General features: G+C 38.8%; 1 protein-coding gene across 3 annotated transcripts in view; it reads right to left on the reverse strand.

The window, feature by feature from the left end:
• The window catches only part of ARHGAP21 (Rho GTPase activating protein 21), a gene marked incomplete at its 5' end in the record, with an annotated part of 131,899 nt that overhangs the window by 48,728 nt on the left and 68,288 nt on the right, over positions 1-14,883 (reverse strand). For all 3 annotated transcript variants that reach the window (XM_080810705.1, XM_080810704.1, XM_080810706.1), the window contains 2 exons: positions 229-307; positions 1,933-2,025. In XM_080810705.1, the coding sequence (XP_080666831.1) occupies positions 229-307; positions 1,933-2,025 (172 nt within the window). The remainder of the gene's footprint in view (positions 1-228; positions 308-1,932; positions 2,026-14,883) is intronic.

Genomic DNA, 14,883 nt, shown 5'->3' on the forward strand with positions numbered 1-14,883 from the left:
GGACTTTAATCACAAATCTGAGAGATTTGCTGAAGCAAAGCACCAAGTAAGCTATAACCAGGTACTACACCCTTGACAATTCTCAAATGGATGACCCACTTGAAGGGAAAGTCCCATAGCTCCCCATCCCATTGTAGGATATAGACAAGACTATACTGAATCTGCGTGCTCCACTGATTTATAAATATCCATTTTTGGCCAAAATTAATCATATTTTGAGAATCTTACCTGTTCTGAATTAAAGCAATTACTTGGGAATAGGTCTTTCCAATCACACTTTCTCCATTGACTTTTATAATTCGATCACCTTCAAAGAGGAGTAAAAAAACAAATGAGGAATTTCTTAAAGGTCATTTCTGACTACTTTTGAAATATTTCTTGAGTAATGTACTTATTTTCTATACATTCTTGCTCGCTGTTTTTTTAAAGTGTCTTTCACAAACATGAATCTAAATTTTAATATATCCAGCTTCTGATGAAATATAGCTATGTCTTAAGAGCCCTGGACAATGATGAATTTAGAAACTCTAAAAGGTATCACTAAGTGACCATGGGTATACTCTTTATGCCCCTATCATTTGTTTTCTCAGTTGCAGAACTCCTAGTTATTCCTCTGTCTATTCCATCATTTCTATATGCTGTATTACAGCATATATGTATATGTATATAACATATATGGCATATATGTTATATATATGTATATATATATTTCAGTTCTGTAATATAGCACTATTTATATATGTTATATATATTTATATATTTATATAAATACATATATTTATATATGTTATATATATATAACATATGGCATATATGTTATATATGCTATAAATAGTGCTATATTACAGAACTGAAATATGGGTATGCACATGGTTTTGACTTTATGTATATTAACTTGTTCTTCATTTTAATAAAAGGGCATTTGGATTGCCAATAAGAACTCAGGGGGGCAGAAAGGAAAAGACTGAGAGAGAAAAGATAAGGAAAAACCGGAAAATAGAAAAATAAAAAGTATCTTCTGTGTGCTTATCACAGTGTCTCCACATCTTCCTGACCTCGTGAGGCTTAGAATATACATGATATGTGCTAAGTAACGGAATCCCATATGGACGCTAATATACATATTACATATATGTTAATGAGATTGGAACGAGATTGGAATTATATACATGTTAATAAGATCGGAGATTGGAACCATGACAAAAGAGATAATTAACACATCCTAGTAAATCTTAGCAACGACATCCGCTGTTTACAGTATTTATAGCTGAAAACACTACATTTTATGCAAAAGGCGGTAAAACATAGTTTTTCACTAGTTCCTACTTTAAATTACTTAATGTTCAAAAACAAAAGAGTAACTATTTTAGTGTGTGTATTAAATCTCTGCTCAGGTTTTATTAAAATCACGTATCGCAGAATATTTCAGACTAGCTACCAGACCACAGCCAGGAACCCTACGGAAGAAGCAGGGCTTGCCTCGCACTGGAGACCTAAGTCACTCTTCATAGTGCAAATCAATTAATTCACCTCTAGCAGATAAGGCACTTTGAGAACTTGGGAGATCCAAGATTGTTTTAGTTATGTCCGTAAATATCTTCATCATTTTGCTATTTTGTAATCCTTGTCAAAATTCTACGTATGTTAAACAGGTGCTTTTAAAAGGGCCTCCATGAGTCCATTATCTAAGTGGTAACCAAAAGTGCTACTAATTTATAATTTATATTATTTCTGTCCAAACCCACCCATTCGGGTATCAAGAAACAAACAGCTAATAACTAGGTCTCAAAAATAGTAATAACTGATGTGAAGACACAGGAAAAAAACATACAGAAGGGGATAAAGAAAAATACGGAAAATGAAATATGGAAGAAGGACAAAATGAAGTAGAAAAGAAATTTAAAAGTATTGTTTAAAGAAGAGTATCAGCACCTGTGCATAATCCAGCTTCAAAGGCAGGTCCGCCTTCTTTAACCTGTTTAACAAATATGGTATCCATTGGTTCCAAGCGATTTCTTTGTTTTCCTATGGGAAAGAAGAAGCCCAAAGCATGATTTTACTTCACACTATTTCATTAAAATACCAAAATATAAAATGGTATTTTAGACAATTAAGCAAAGACTTTGAATGAAGTGCTAAACACATATTTCTGAATTTGGATGGTAAAATCATAATTTAGGTGTTTTCATTAATTCAGACCATTATTTTTCTGCTTCTGTAACACAACCACCACCAAAATAGTAACAGTGTCCATTTCGTGGGTACATAATGTATGTAAATTACTACACTAAAGACTATACACACCCTGAGAGCTAATTTCCATAGCACGTAAGTGTTACTACCACTATTGCATAAAAGGGGAAACTGAGGCTAGGAGAGATTAAATCCTCCAGGGTCACATAGCTAGATTACACAGGCAGTACTCACTCTGTTGCTTGTTAACACTGTATTGTGCTAAGCACTAAGTTATATTATGACTAAGGCAGTCCTTTCCCTTCAGGGAGAGAGACACACAAACAAAAAACGGCACTACAGTATAAAAAACAATCCTAGCCAAATACGACATACAGTCATGGCAATGACGAGCACATAATCAACTCTGTAAGCCAATATTTCACAAATTGCTGTCCATGGATCATCTGCATTAACACTGAATGCGCTTGCTAGACATCAGTGTTTCGGGGTTCAATCAGAAATCTGCTTTGCGGCGCCTGGGTGGCTCAGTCGTTAAGCGTCTGCCTTTGGCTCTGGTGATGATCCCAGAGTCCTGGGATAGAGTCCAACACCGAGCTCCCTGCTCTGCGGGAAGCCTGCTTCTCCCTCTCCCACTCCCCCTGCTTGTGTTCCTGCTCTTGCTCTGTCAAATAAATAAATAAAATCTTAAAAAAGGAAAGAAAAAAAATCTACTTTGTCAACAGGTCTCCCAGGTGATTCTTATATACAGTGACATATGAGAACAACCGACAGTTTCAATAAAACAGAAGTCAAGGATGCCCAGACGAGAGGGCATTTAAGCTAAGTGATAAGCACCAAGATGAGGATTGTGATGGGAGAAGAGCAGAGGCAGACAGTGGTTCTCAACGTGTGGTCCCCAGAGCAGCCACGTTGACATAACCAGGGAATGTGTTAGAAACGCTAATTCAGGGACTCCATCCGAGTTCTGCTGGATCAGAAACTGAGGTGACTGTGAAGTGCACTCGGGTTTGGGAACCACTGAGACACAGCCCTGACTCTTAAAGAACATGACTGAGAAAGCAGATATATGCAGGGAGTAACAGAATAATACTCATTAAATTGCAATGCTAGGCAGAAACATGGTGTATCACAAAGGTGGCTCAAAAGAAATTTCTTAAAAAAGGAATACGTATCAGTCACTTCTTTTACATACTTATTTACTCTTTTGCATACTTATTTACTTTACATACTATTTACTCTGAAAGCAGTCCTCTAAAGAAGCGAATGACTAACTCAATCACTTACAATGCAACAGGACATAGGGGAAACTGCTTAAGTTTCTGGGGTGTGTGTGTGTGTGTGTGTGTGTGTGTGTGTGTGTTTAACAAGGGTCCATGCTGGGCGTGGAGCCCAACACAGGGCTTGAACTCATGACCCTGAGATCAAGATCCGAGCTGAGATCAAGAGGAGGATGCTTAACTGAGGCTCCCAGACACCCTAAATTGCTTGTTTTCAGAAGCTGGTAGATACAGATCCAAATCCTTGCTTCACCACTGGACAGTCCACGTGCAATTAAGTAAACATTTTTACTTTACTACTACTTTTTCTTCTATAATATCTAGAGATAAGTATTCTATATTTTTACATCCTTGAAGAGTTTCTATGAAGACTAAATAAGGTACCATGTGAAAGTACTCAGCACAGCACATAACTGATTACGTGTTATAATTCCTCAATAAACATACATTTCCACTCTTCATGGTCTTAAATGAAAACTAGTGCCCTATTTTAAGTCTTTAAGAATTAAAAACTTGTAAGGTAATAAAACACACATGCAAAGTATCTATTATCCAATTTAAAAAACTGTAAATATGTATCAGATATCTTCCCAAAGAAACTTCATAGGGTCTTCTATATTCGGATGACATGAAAATATTACAAATCCTTTTGTCATTTCAGATTAGCTATGACAGAGAGCCATGACTGCTTTCTCCATGAAGCTTTGGAGGAAAAGAGAACTGATATTAGTTAAATCCCTACTTATTATAAAGAAGAATGTCCTAATTCTTAAGAGATGTTTGTTAGATTAGTTAGGGACTAATTGTTATCACTATATTACTGTATTTTTTTTAAAGATTTTATTTTTATTTATTTGACAGAGATCACAAGTAGGCAGAGAGGCAGGCAGAGAGAGAGAGAGGGGGAAACAGGTTCCCTGCGGAGCCAAGAGCCCAATGCGGGACTCGATCCCAGGACCCTGGGATCATGACCCGAGCCGAAGGCAGAGGCTTTAACCCACTGAGCCACCCAGGCGCCCCATATATTACTGTATTATATTATTATATTTCTGTAATTGTAATTATGCTTACAACTTAATTTTCAAATGGTTTGAGGGAAAAAATAAATCAAGATACCCAGACCCCTGGATACACACACACACACACATACACACACACACACACACACACACACGTGGACAGATAGATAAAGCAAAGAGAGCAACATGTTAATTGTTGAACCAAGATGGACAAGGACTTTGCTGTACTTCAAAAATTATAACGAAAAGCTGGGAGAAACTTCTTGTATGTGCCAGGCTTTATTTTTCTTCATAGAATGTACCACTCACTACTTAAAATTGCCTTTTTATTTGCTTGCATTTTGGTTGTTTGTCCCGCCCATTAAAATGAAGAGCAGGGATTTCTGTCATGTTCTCTGATACCCACAGTACCTAGAGTGATGCCTAGCACAGAACAGGCATTCAATAAATACTCAATGAATGAAGACATTTGTTATTTAGTTTAATTCTCATAACAAGCTTCAGGGTGGGCAACAAGATCCTAAGATTAACACTGTAAGTAGGAGGAGACAGACTAAGTAACTTAGGAAAAAGGCGGAGTCGCATTTGAACCCAGGTCTGAATCCAAACATGGTGTTCCCAGTTATGTCAAAATAATTTTAACTACTTACTCATTTGTCAAGCTTTACTGAAGACAAGCAGACAGTCACTTATAATTACTCTGAATGGAAAAAAGTTTCTTTTCAGTATCAGTTGCTTAAAATTCCTTACTTCCCTATATTATCATCTGGCAGGGCCAGATAGCTTCCCTGGCAATTCTTAGTAAAAAGTCTCTTTTAATTCTACATCTGTGTTTTACAATATCTCATTTTTTGGAGAACACATAGGAGTGATTCGAAGAAGAACACATAGGACGTAATGCAAAGAACTGTTAACACCTTATTCAAGTGTCATTTCCTTGACCTTGTCAAAAGAAAAGGAAAATGTGTCTTTTTAGCACACACACATAAATCTTTCTACGTTTGAGAAAAGGAGTAAAGACAATAATCTGAATAATCTAAATGGTTAAATGACAGCAGCTAAAATGACCAGGTACAGAAAATGTCCCATTTTATGCTACTTAATATGCAATCAGTAAAGACTTAAACAAGAAGACAGAGATGGCATATATGAATTTACTTGAAGTTGAATATTACTTTGAAATCGGCGGGGAGCACATACTTTTACATTATGGTAAATAAAATCAGTTGGGAGAAAAATAACGAGTGAAAAAACAAATAAGCAAATAAATAACGCGTAGGTAGTAGTTGCCACCCAAATACTGGATAAATATCCAGGGAGATGTGACTTCTATCAATATCCAGGATAATGCAGTAGTTAACAGCTTGGGCCTTTTATACAGATTACATGGTTTAAAATCCTAGCTTTGCCATTTATTTTCGAGGGAGGGTTATCAAATGTTGCAAAAATTAATTGTTTCTCAGAAATTCAATTTAATTGGGCCTCCTGTATTTTATCTGTAACCTCACCTCCGAGTGATTTTAGAAAAATGATTACTTGTTCCAGTTAACTCCTCTGGAAAATGAGGATGATGGTAACATAGTCTCACCTGGCAAGGCTGTTGTGAGGATTAAAAGAGATAATCCATTAAAATGCTTATATAATGTCTAATACAAGAAGGCATTTAATAAGCATTATTACTGTGCTCGTCTGATAATAAACCTTTAGAAGGTTTACATACGGATCAGGGATAAATGAGGCCGGAGTGCATGTTACTCTGCAAATGCTTAATCAAATACTGGTTGAAGGATTATCTCTACAAATGTAACTGTCATAATGTGAGGAAACTGAGGAATATAAATCAAGACTAAAGAACTCTAAAGAGAAGAAGGTAGACAAAAGTAAGAAACTGTACTAAACAAATTCCAGTAACTCTGATATGAACTACGTAACCTGTTTTCAAAGAAACTGGTGTCAAAACCAGACAGCGGTTGTCAGTGAAGAAAGATTATTTAAATCTGTATGACTCTCTTTTTTTAGAGAATAGTAATGCCAAAAATCACTTGCAACATTTAAATTATTTCAAAACCTAAACTTAGAATAAAAGCAAACAGACTCAAGTAAATGGATTATTTTAAGAAGTGACAATTTAGGGGCAGGGGGTGGCTCAGTCAGTCAAGCGTCTGCCTTTGGCTTGGATCATGATCCCAGGGTCCTGGGATCCAGGCCTGCACCTCGCATGGAGCCTGCTTCTCCCTCTCCCTTTTGCCCCTCCCCTGAACTTGTGCTCGTGCACGCGCTCTCTCTCTCTCTAATAAATGAAATCTTTAAAAAAAAAAAAAAAGAGGAGGGGATAATTTTGAAATATGCCAGTTATAAAGAGGACCCTATAATGAATATCCACAGAGAAACAGGCAGGTATAAGTCAGAGAATCCTACAGTTCTGGGGACAAGAGGAAAATATTTCTTGACGGAGTGAAAAAATAGATACTTTATACAAATAAATTCCATCCCATGTTTTAAACAAAAACAAAGGAACAGAAAATAATGGCTGTCACTGAGATTAAGCTTTTTAAATTCTTCTGAGCTCTTGAAGATGCTACTGAACAATTTTTAAAAAATGGAACCAATCTTCTCTTTTATAATGACAGTTAACTTTTTAAAGTATTCTTTTCATTGATTTCTTTGTTGTTTAAAAAAAAATCTATGTACGAGAAAACCACTGAAATTTAACTGTGTTTCATATGAAAGTTATATAAGCCTTAGAAGAAGGACACTCCTCACAAAGGTGGAAAACTAAAGCAATATTTCATATAATGGAGCATTAAAGCTCCAAGCGTTAATTATTTAAAGAAAATCAATTAAATAGCTTATTGAAATTGATGTTTAGTTTTCAGACCAAATATAAGTGAAACCACAATGTAGATTGAAATCAATATCAAAGTTAAATCTAAATAATGAAAAATGACCTCAACTTCTTTTTGATGGGTAATAGATTGCCACAGGAAAAAAAAAATTAGGGCACAAATAAGAATTTATTGACCAAAAGTTAGGAATTAAGAATCTTTTAAGGCAGAAAATAAATGGGGAGAGAGAAACACCAAACTCGGGCTAGTGATTATCTTTGGGAAAGGAGTGGTATAAAATGGCCTTAACCATACTTATAATCATATGTCTCAGGTGTGGGGGAACGTGGAGGGTTAGGACTGGGGGGAAAGATGTAAAATATTAACATGATAAAGATAGGTGGCAAGTATTTGGAAGACATACTTTCCCCTATATTTTGTTTGCCTGAAATATTTCATAACTGTTTCTTAATTATTGAAAACAGACTTCTAATCTTCATTTTGGGGGTTTGGCTTGCTGAGGACATACAAAATTATCCTAAGAGCTTAACAGAGACACATTGTCTAACAACCAAAAATCCATATATATCATTACGAAGCAGCATCCAATTTCAGAAGACTGGTATGGCAGATTACTGGGTACTCCATTTCCTTTGGTTATGGCAGAAGCACTAATTAAAAAGAATAAATATATGCCAGTTTATTAAATCTATATTCCCAAATTCCTAATAAAGATGCTCTCACTTCCCGAGTGATGACTAATACTTTAAAATTACATCTCCCAAGCCTCTAATCTACAGCTTCAACAATTATGAGCTTCAAACCCCAAATTCCAAAAGCCTCTGGACATTGTAGAATCCCGCCTGTTGGATGTTGGATCTCAGTCAGATTCTATCTATTAGAAGCAAACTCATATTCTCTACTCAACCTGGTCTTCAAGTAATATCAGATGGAACAAAATGAAATTTTAAAAATCTGTTAAATATTAAAAAGCAGACCATATTCTCACTTAATCATGACAAACTTTCTTTCAACCCACACCCAGCTAATTATTTTTGCTTGCTTTTTATTATGGAAAATGTCTGGTGTACACAAAATTAAACAAAACAGAATCAATCCCCATGAACATAACTTAAATAATCAAATTTTGTCAATCTTGTTTTACTCCTGCTCACTTTTCCCCCCTGAAGTGTTTTTTCTTTCTTTCTTTCTTTTTTTTTTAAAAAATATTTTATTTATTTATTAGACACAGAGAGAGAGATCACAAGTAGGCAGAGAGGCAGGCAGAGGGCGGGGTGGGGGAAGCGGGGAAGCAGGGCCCCTGCTGAGCAGAGAGCCCAATGCAGGGCTCGATCCCAGGACCTGAGATCATGACCTGAGCCAAAGGCAGAGGCTTGACCCACTGAGCCACTCAGGCGCCCCCCCAAAGTGTTTTAAAGCAAATCCCAGATATTGTGCCAATTCATTCACAAATACTTTAACATTTCTCTATTTATTTGAGAGAGAGAGTGTGAGGTGGGGGGAAGTGACAGAGGAATAGGGAGACAGAAACTCAGAGAGACCCCATGCTGTGTGTAGAGCCCAACGTGGGACTTGATCTCATGACCCCGAGATCAGACCTAGGCCAAACCCAGAGTCTGATGCTTAACTGACTGCGCCATCCACACACACCACACCCCCTTTTAAGCTTTATTTATTTATTTGAGAGAGAGTGCAGGGACATCTATAAATACTCCAAGTACTTCACTACGTATCACCAAGAAATAGGAACTTTACTCTTTCTTAAGGAAAGATAACAAAACATTCCCATAGTTCTCCATAGTATGTGGTATTCTCCACAGCGGATGAGAATAAACTGACATTCCACATACCAGTGAGATCATAAGGTAACTGTCTTTCTCTGATTGACTTATTTTGTGCAGCATAATACCCTCTGTCTAGTTCCATCCACGTTGTTGCAAATGGCAAGATGTCATTTTTTGTGGAATTTGAGAAACAAGGCAGAGGATCATAGGGGAAGAGCAGAAAAAAATGAAACAAGATGAAACCAGAGAGGGAGATAAACCATAAGAGACTCTTAATCTCAGGAAACAAACTGAGGGTTGTTGGGGGCATGGGAGGGGAGAGACAGGGTGGCTGGATGATGGACACAGGGGAGGGTATGTGCTATGGTGAGTGCTGTGACATGTGTAAGCCTGATGATTCACAGACCTGTGCCCCTGAAACAATACATTCTATGTTAATAAGATAAAATAAAATAAAATTTTGAGTTAAAAAAAAAGAATAAACTGAATAAACAAACATAATCTTGCCTTCTATCTTCCTCTTCCTGAATGCCTACTTAACATTAATGAAGAGCAACATGTCACGATGTATAAATGACAGCACCAAAAGCTATGAAATAAATTTAGAAAGGCTTCACTTGTGAAATCACAACAAAACCCTAAATTAAGTTTCCCATCAAGTTAACCATTCCCAGTGGAATGCTCTGCCTACGTGTTCAAATTCAGTGAGGTCACACAGGCAGGAGAACGTACGCTCTGTGAAAAACTCCAGCACGCAGAACAGTTCCTGGCACATAGTAGATGATCAATAAATATTTACTGCCGACTTATTCAAATTACAGCCTTGGAAAATGTCAATGGCAAAACTGCCAAAACCAAGCTGGAGATTTGTTTTAGGAACCAAAGCTACTGTACTGCAACTGATCTGCAGTCTCCCTGAAACGGGAAGGGAAATGGAGCCACTTAGTAGTAGTTTGAGTAAAATACCACTAGGTGTCAGACATGAACCAAAATAGTCTGGCATGATCACATACTCGGGCAAGAAAGACACTGGTAGAGTGGTATTTGTTCAACAAATATTTACTGAGCTCCTAAATGTGTCTGGGTCCGATTATCCTGCAATGAACAGAACAGTCCTGGGATGTGCGTTCTGGAGTACTTGAGGCTTATGCAGCATCATTTTTTTCTCTCTCTAAAGTTTCAGGAATTTCACAAAGGACGTCTCACGTTTGGATTCACAGCCCTGCCATTCCTGTTGTGCTGGATTTTAACTTCTCTGCAAACCCAGGAAGTTTGTTACGGTGTCCTAACCACAAGCAGCTATCCTTCCGTCTCTGACCCTACCATTGCTGGACCCCTGAACTATTTCAACTTGCTCTGAAGACCTTCCATCCCCTTTAGCCCTCCCTATTCTTCAAGCCTAGCGGTCTCCCTCCAGAAATCACTTTCTTTCTTACTAAGATCACCCATAGCTCAATATTTCAACAAGATCCCCCAGCAACCTCAGCCTCCTTCCTCCCTCGACCTTTCCAAGCATTCCCTTTGCCAGTCTCCAACTACGGAGAATTCCATCCACATGCCCACTCCGTTCCTCTTCTTGTCCCGGTATTTCAGTTGAATAAAACGGCATAACCTCTAACCCACTGATGTATAGTTCCCAAGTTCAGCTAAGTTCTAGATACGGCTCACTAAAGTCTCTTGCTTATGTTTTAATCCCCATTCTCTCAAGGTTGCTGTTTCAAACTTCTAATGATCTTCTTGAACTCGCTGTCCCGCCTTGATTTCCTCACACTATCTGGAGAGCCTTGTCTCTGGCATCACTGTACCTCAGTGGCTGTATCCCTATCTCTGCGCATCCTTGCTTCCTCTTGTTCTACCTCAAGTAAGGATTGAGTTACCAGCCTTCTTCAGGACCCTGTTTCCCTCACAGTCCCCTCTCATGTGCAAAACTTCAGCCAACCTCCGTTCTTCTCTCCACTGGACAGACATACATGTTCTGAGAGACAGACCAAAGCTTCCCGAACTCAAAAGAACAGCAAAACGCCTCCCTGTCCTCCCACGTAGCTATCATGTCTTATTCTCCTTTCCTTCCTTTTCATACTTCTTGAAGAACAGTCTACACCCTCATTTCTTTACTTCTAAATATAGGGATTGTCAGACACTAGCAAGTATCCCCTCCCAGCGTGGAACTTCCCACCCACCCCATTGCCATCCTCATCTGGTTTCCCTGCTCTAACGTATGCTCCAACCCGCTGACACTTAGTTTCCGTATCCCCTCTGCTCACTGTACCGAAATTATTCTCAGTAACTTAACCAATTTGCTACTGGTCAAATTGGCTTTAGCATTACCCTTTTTAGTCCCCATCCAAATGAAATTTCTATGACAAATGGTAAGTCACGCACCCCCCTCCTTAAAAACGATCGCCCCTCACTTAGCAGGTCATCAAACTCCTCCTGGTTGTCTCCATACCTTCCAAAATCTTATCCTCACACTGCCTTTCTGATTCTTCTTTCTCTGACCTTCTTAGATGTTACCTTCCCTAGGGTCCTATCTTTAATCTGTGTTTTCATGCTCTCTGGCATGGTTTCATTTATGTCTAGGACTTAGCTACAGCATATCTAATAATGACTTCCAAATCTATTTTCAACCCCACCTTTCCCTATGGGCTCCACATCCAAGTTTTTCACTAGGTACTGAACATTCTACAGGCATCAGAAATGCAATTTCTCCCAAACTAATCCCATCTCCCCAGAGGAAGGAGGTGGATATGTTTCTCCTCCAGAATCCCACGGTGAACAGCCTCTCCATCTATCTATTCATTCCTGCCAGAGAAGCTAAGTATAAATTCACAAACATCCTGAGTTGGTGACATAAAAACCATTCCCAAGCTCTACCAGCAACTCTGAGCAAATATAACTTCCCAATCTCTGACATCTATTCTTGAACACTGGTTTTCCCTTTCTTTTTTTTTTTAAAGATTTATATTTATTCACTTGACAGAGAGAGCACAAGCGGGGGGAATAGCAGGCAGAGGGAGAAGCAGACTCCCCGCTGAGCAAGGAGCCTGATGCCAGAGCCCTGGGATCATGACCCAAGCCGAAGGCAGACACTTAACCTACTGAGCTACCCAGGTGTCCCTCCTGCCTTCTGATGAAATCCTCGTCATCTGCCAACAGCACAAAGAACATTCCAGAGACCCCTCCCCTGGCGCTCCGGAGAGGATTCCTGGTGCTGTGGTCCGGCTGCACATATGTGATTCTTCTACACTTTCCTCCTCCATCAGAGTGGAGGCTTCTTGAAACCAGGCCCTTCACCTTACAGAGATGTTTGTTAAATGTACACATGCCAGGAACTGTTCTGGGTTTTAGGCCAATAAAATAAAGTTCCTGTTCTATATTCCAACGGAGGAAGAAGACGTTCAACAAGCAATAAGCAGTATGAGAGGTGGTGATAAGCATTAGGGAGGATAATGAGCAGAATAGGAAGGGGGAAAGAGCGAAAGGCAAGGCTATAAGACCATTTTCTTTTTCTTTTTTTAAAAAGATTTTATTTATTTATTTCAGAGAGAGAGAGCACACGCAGGAAGAGGGAGAAGCAGGCTCTCTGCTGAACAGGGAGCCCGACATGGGGTCCGATCCCAGGACCCTGGGATCACGACCCGAGCCAAAGGCAGACACTTAACCTACTGAGCCACCCAGGCACCCCTGACAGGGTCAGGCAAGTCCTCTCTAACAGGTGACACGTGAACACCTACCCGAAGAAAGCCAGGTTAGAGGCCCTACTGCTCCCTTCCCAGCAATGAGATTAGGGACTTGCTTGTGGCAGTGACTCAACAAATATTTGCTAAGTGAATGAATTAATAACAGGAAACATTATTTCTAGATTTAATGTACGTAGCATTTCTATGCAAATATTTCTGTACTGGAAAATTATGTTAGACTTCGAAAGCAGGGACCATAACTATCACAATTAACTTAATAACTGCATCTATGAATCACATATTTTGAATGTAGACTAGGTGGAGAGCAATGAGGGGAAAAAAAAAAAGGGACTGTGCAGCCAGATGGTGTCTGTAATCAAGGTCTTAAGTCATGTAGCAGCTGGGAAAAGACACCTCAAATCACCTAATCACAGGGTCACCTCTGCAACGTTTTCTGTAGAGAAGTTTTTCCAGAGGACAGCCTAGAACATTACTACTCCAGTCCTGTACTTTCCTTGACTTTTTCACCTTTATAGCGCTATCTCTAATTAAACTGTCTGAGACCCTAAATTTCATATTTCTTAAAGGTTTTAGAACGCTTCCAGAAACTCTTAAAATTGCATTTATCTTCTTGACTGCCAAAGTAACTTCATGCCATTCAAAGTCTTAAAACCAACTCCCAAAAATTGGATTTCTGACAGTGCCTACTTAATCCAATCAAATTCCTTTCACTTTAGATTACTGTGAAAATGGCTTTCTGGAACTTTAAAAGTAAAGTTGGATTTTTTTTTTTTTAACCTCTCATCTAACTTGACCACCTGACCAGTGTACTTTCCGAAGAGGTTTCCCAAATTCCTACTAAAGTCCAGGATTACTCTATTTTTGTTCCTACTGCCCCAGCTTACACATTTAGCAGCTACGTGAAATAAGATCTCTAAATTTAAAATATGTCTGATGCTTTGTGTTAAACGGGAGGAAGGTGAAAGAAAGGAAGGAAGGCAGGTAGGAGATAATCATTTTCTTCCTCGACAGCAGAGGCACAGACATGAACATGCGGAGTTGTGCAGCTTCGGGAACAGTCATTTTGGACCAGGGCCAAGTCCAGGTGGCAGAACCTCCCTTTATGCAATGTGTTGACTCAACAACATTTGAGCTCCTACCAGGTACTTACTAGGCACTGAAAATTCAACAATTAAAGACAGTTTCCTTCCTTAATGACCTTTGTTCTTAAAGTAATACATAAAAACACTGTTTTCATAAAGACAATAAACAGTCTGCGTGTGGGCGAAACCTTCAGTTTACATACTCTAATGACTAATTTTTGATAAGGGATATAATCACCCCTCTTATTTCTGCATTTTCCCATATCGGATCTGTGTTGCTGCCACCACTTCCCAGGACCAGGTAGAGGAGGAGGCAGAAAGTCTCCTCTTGTTTGTAATCACTCAGATGAACTGTCTCCAAAATATCAGTAGGGATTTTCCAGAAGCGAATGAGAGAAATTAACTGAGAAGCATCAAACAATCTACTTATTCCATCTTGTACAAAGTATGCTTCCCCACATGTTGAGAATAACTATCACTTTCTTGCCCTCAGTATCTCTCTGGCCAGCCAAGGTTTCATGTTCTTGCAATCTTTTAAAAAAACTACACATCACAGTTTTAAAATGTACATATATCCTTGCCATCATTGTCCTTTATTTCTGGGATACCCCTGTGTTTTGACCATGGACTATTTTATCATAAGAGGATCCAGGGGCCCTCATTTCCCATTTCCCACCTATCAAATGGAGAGGAATAAAATAAATATATTGTAGGTAAGTCATTAATAGCAAAATGTAGAATCACTTACCATCTTTGTGTGTGTGTGTGTGTGTGTGTGTGTATGGGTGTGCATGTGTATATACATGTGTGTGTGTGTGTGTGTGAGCTTACACTTTTTTAAAAAAAGATTTTATTTATTTATTGGACAGACAGAGATCATAAGTAGGCAGAGAGGCAGGCAGAGAGAGAGGAGGAAGCAGGCTCCCTGCCGAGCAGAGAGCCCGATGCGGGGCTCGATCCCAGGACCCTGGGATCATG

This window comes from Martes martes, assembly GCF_963455335.1.
Source record: "Martes martes genome assembly, chromosome: 8".
In the NCBI taxonomy this organism is placed as follows: domain Eukaryota; kingdom Metazoa; phylum Chordata; class Mammalia; order Carnivora; family Mustelidae; genus Martes; species Martes martes.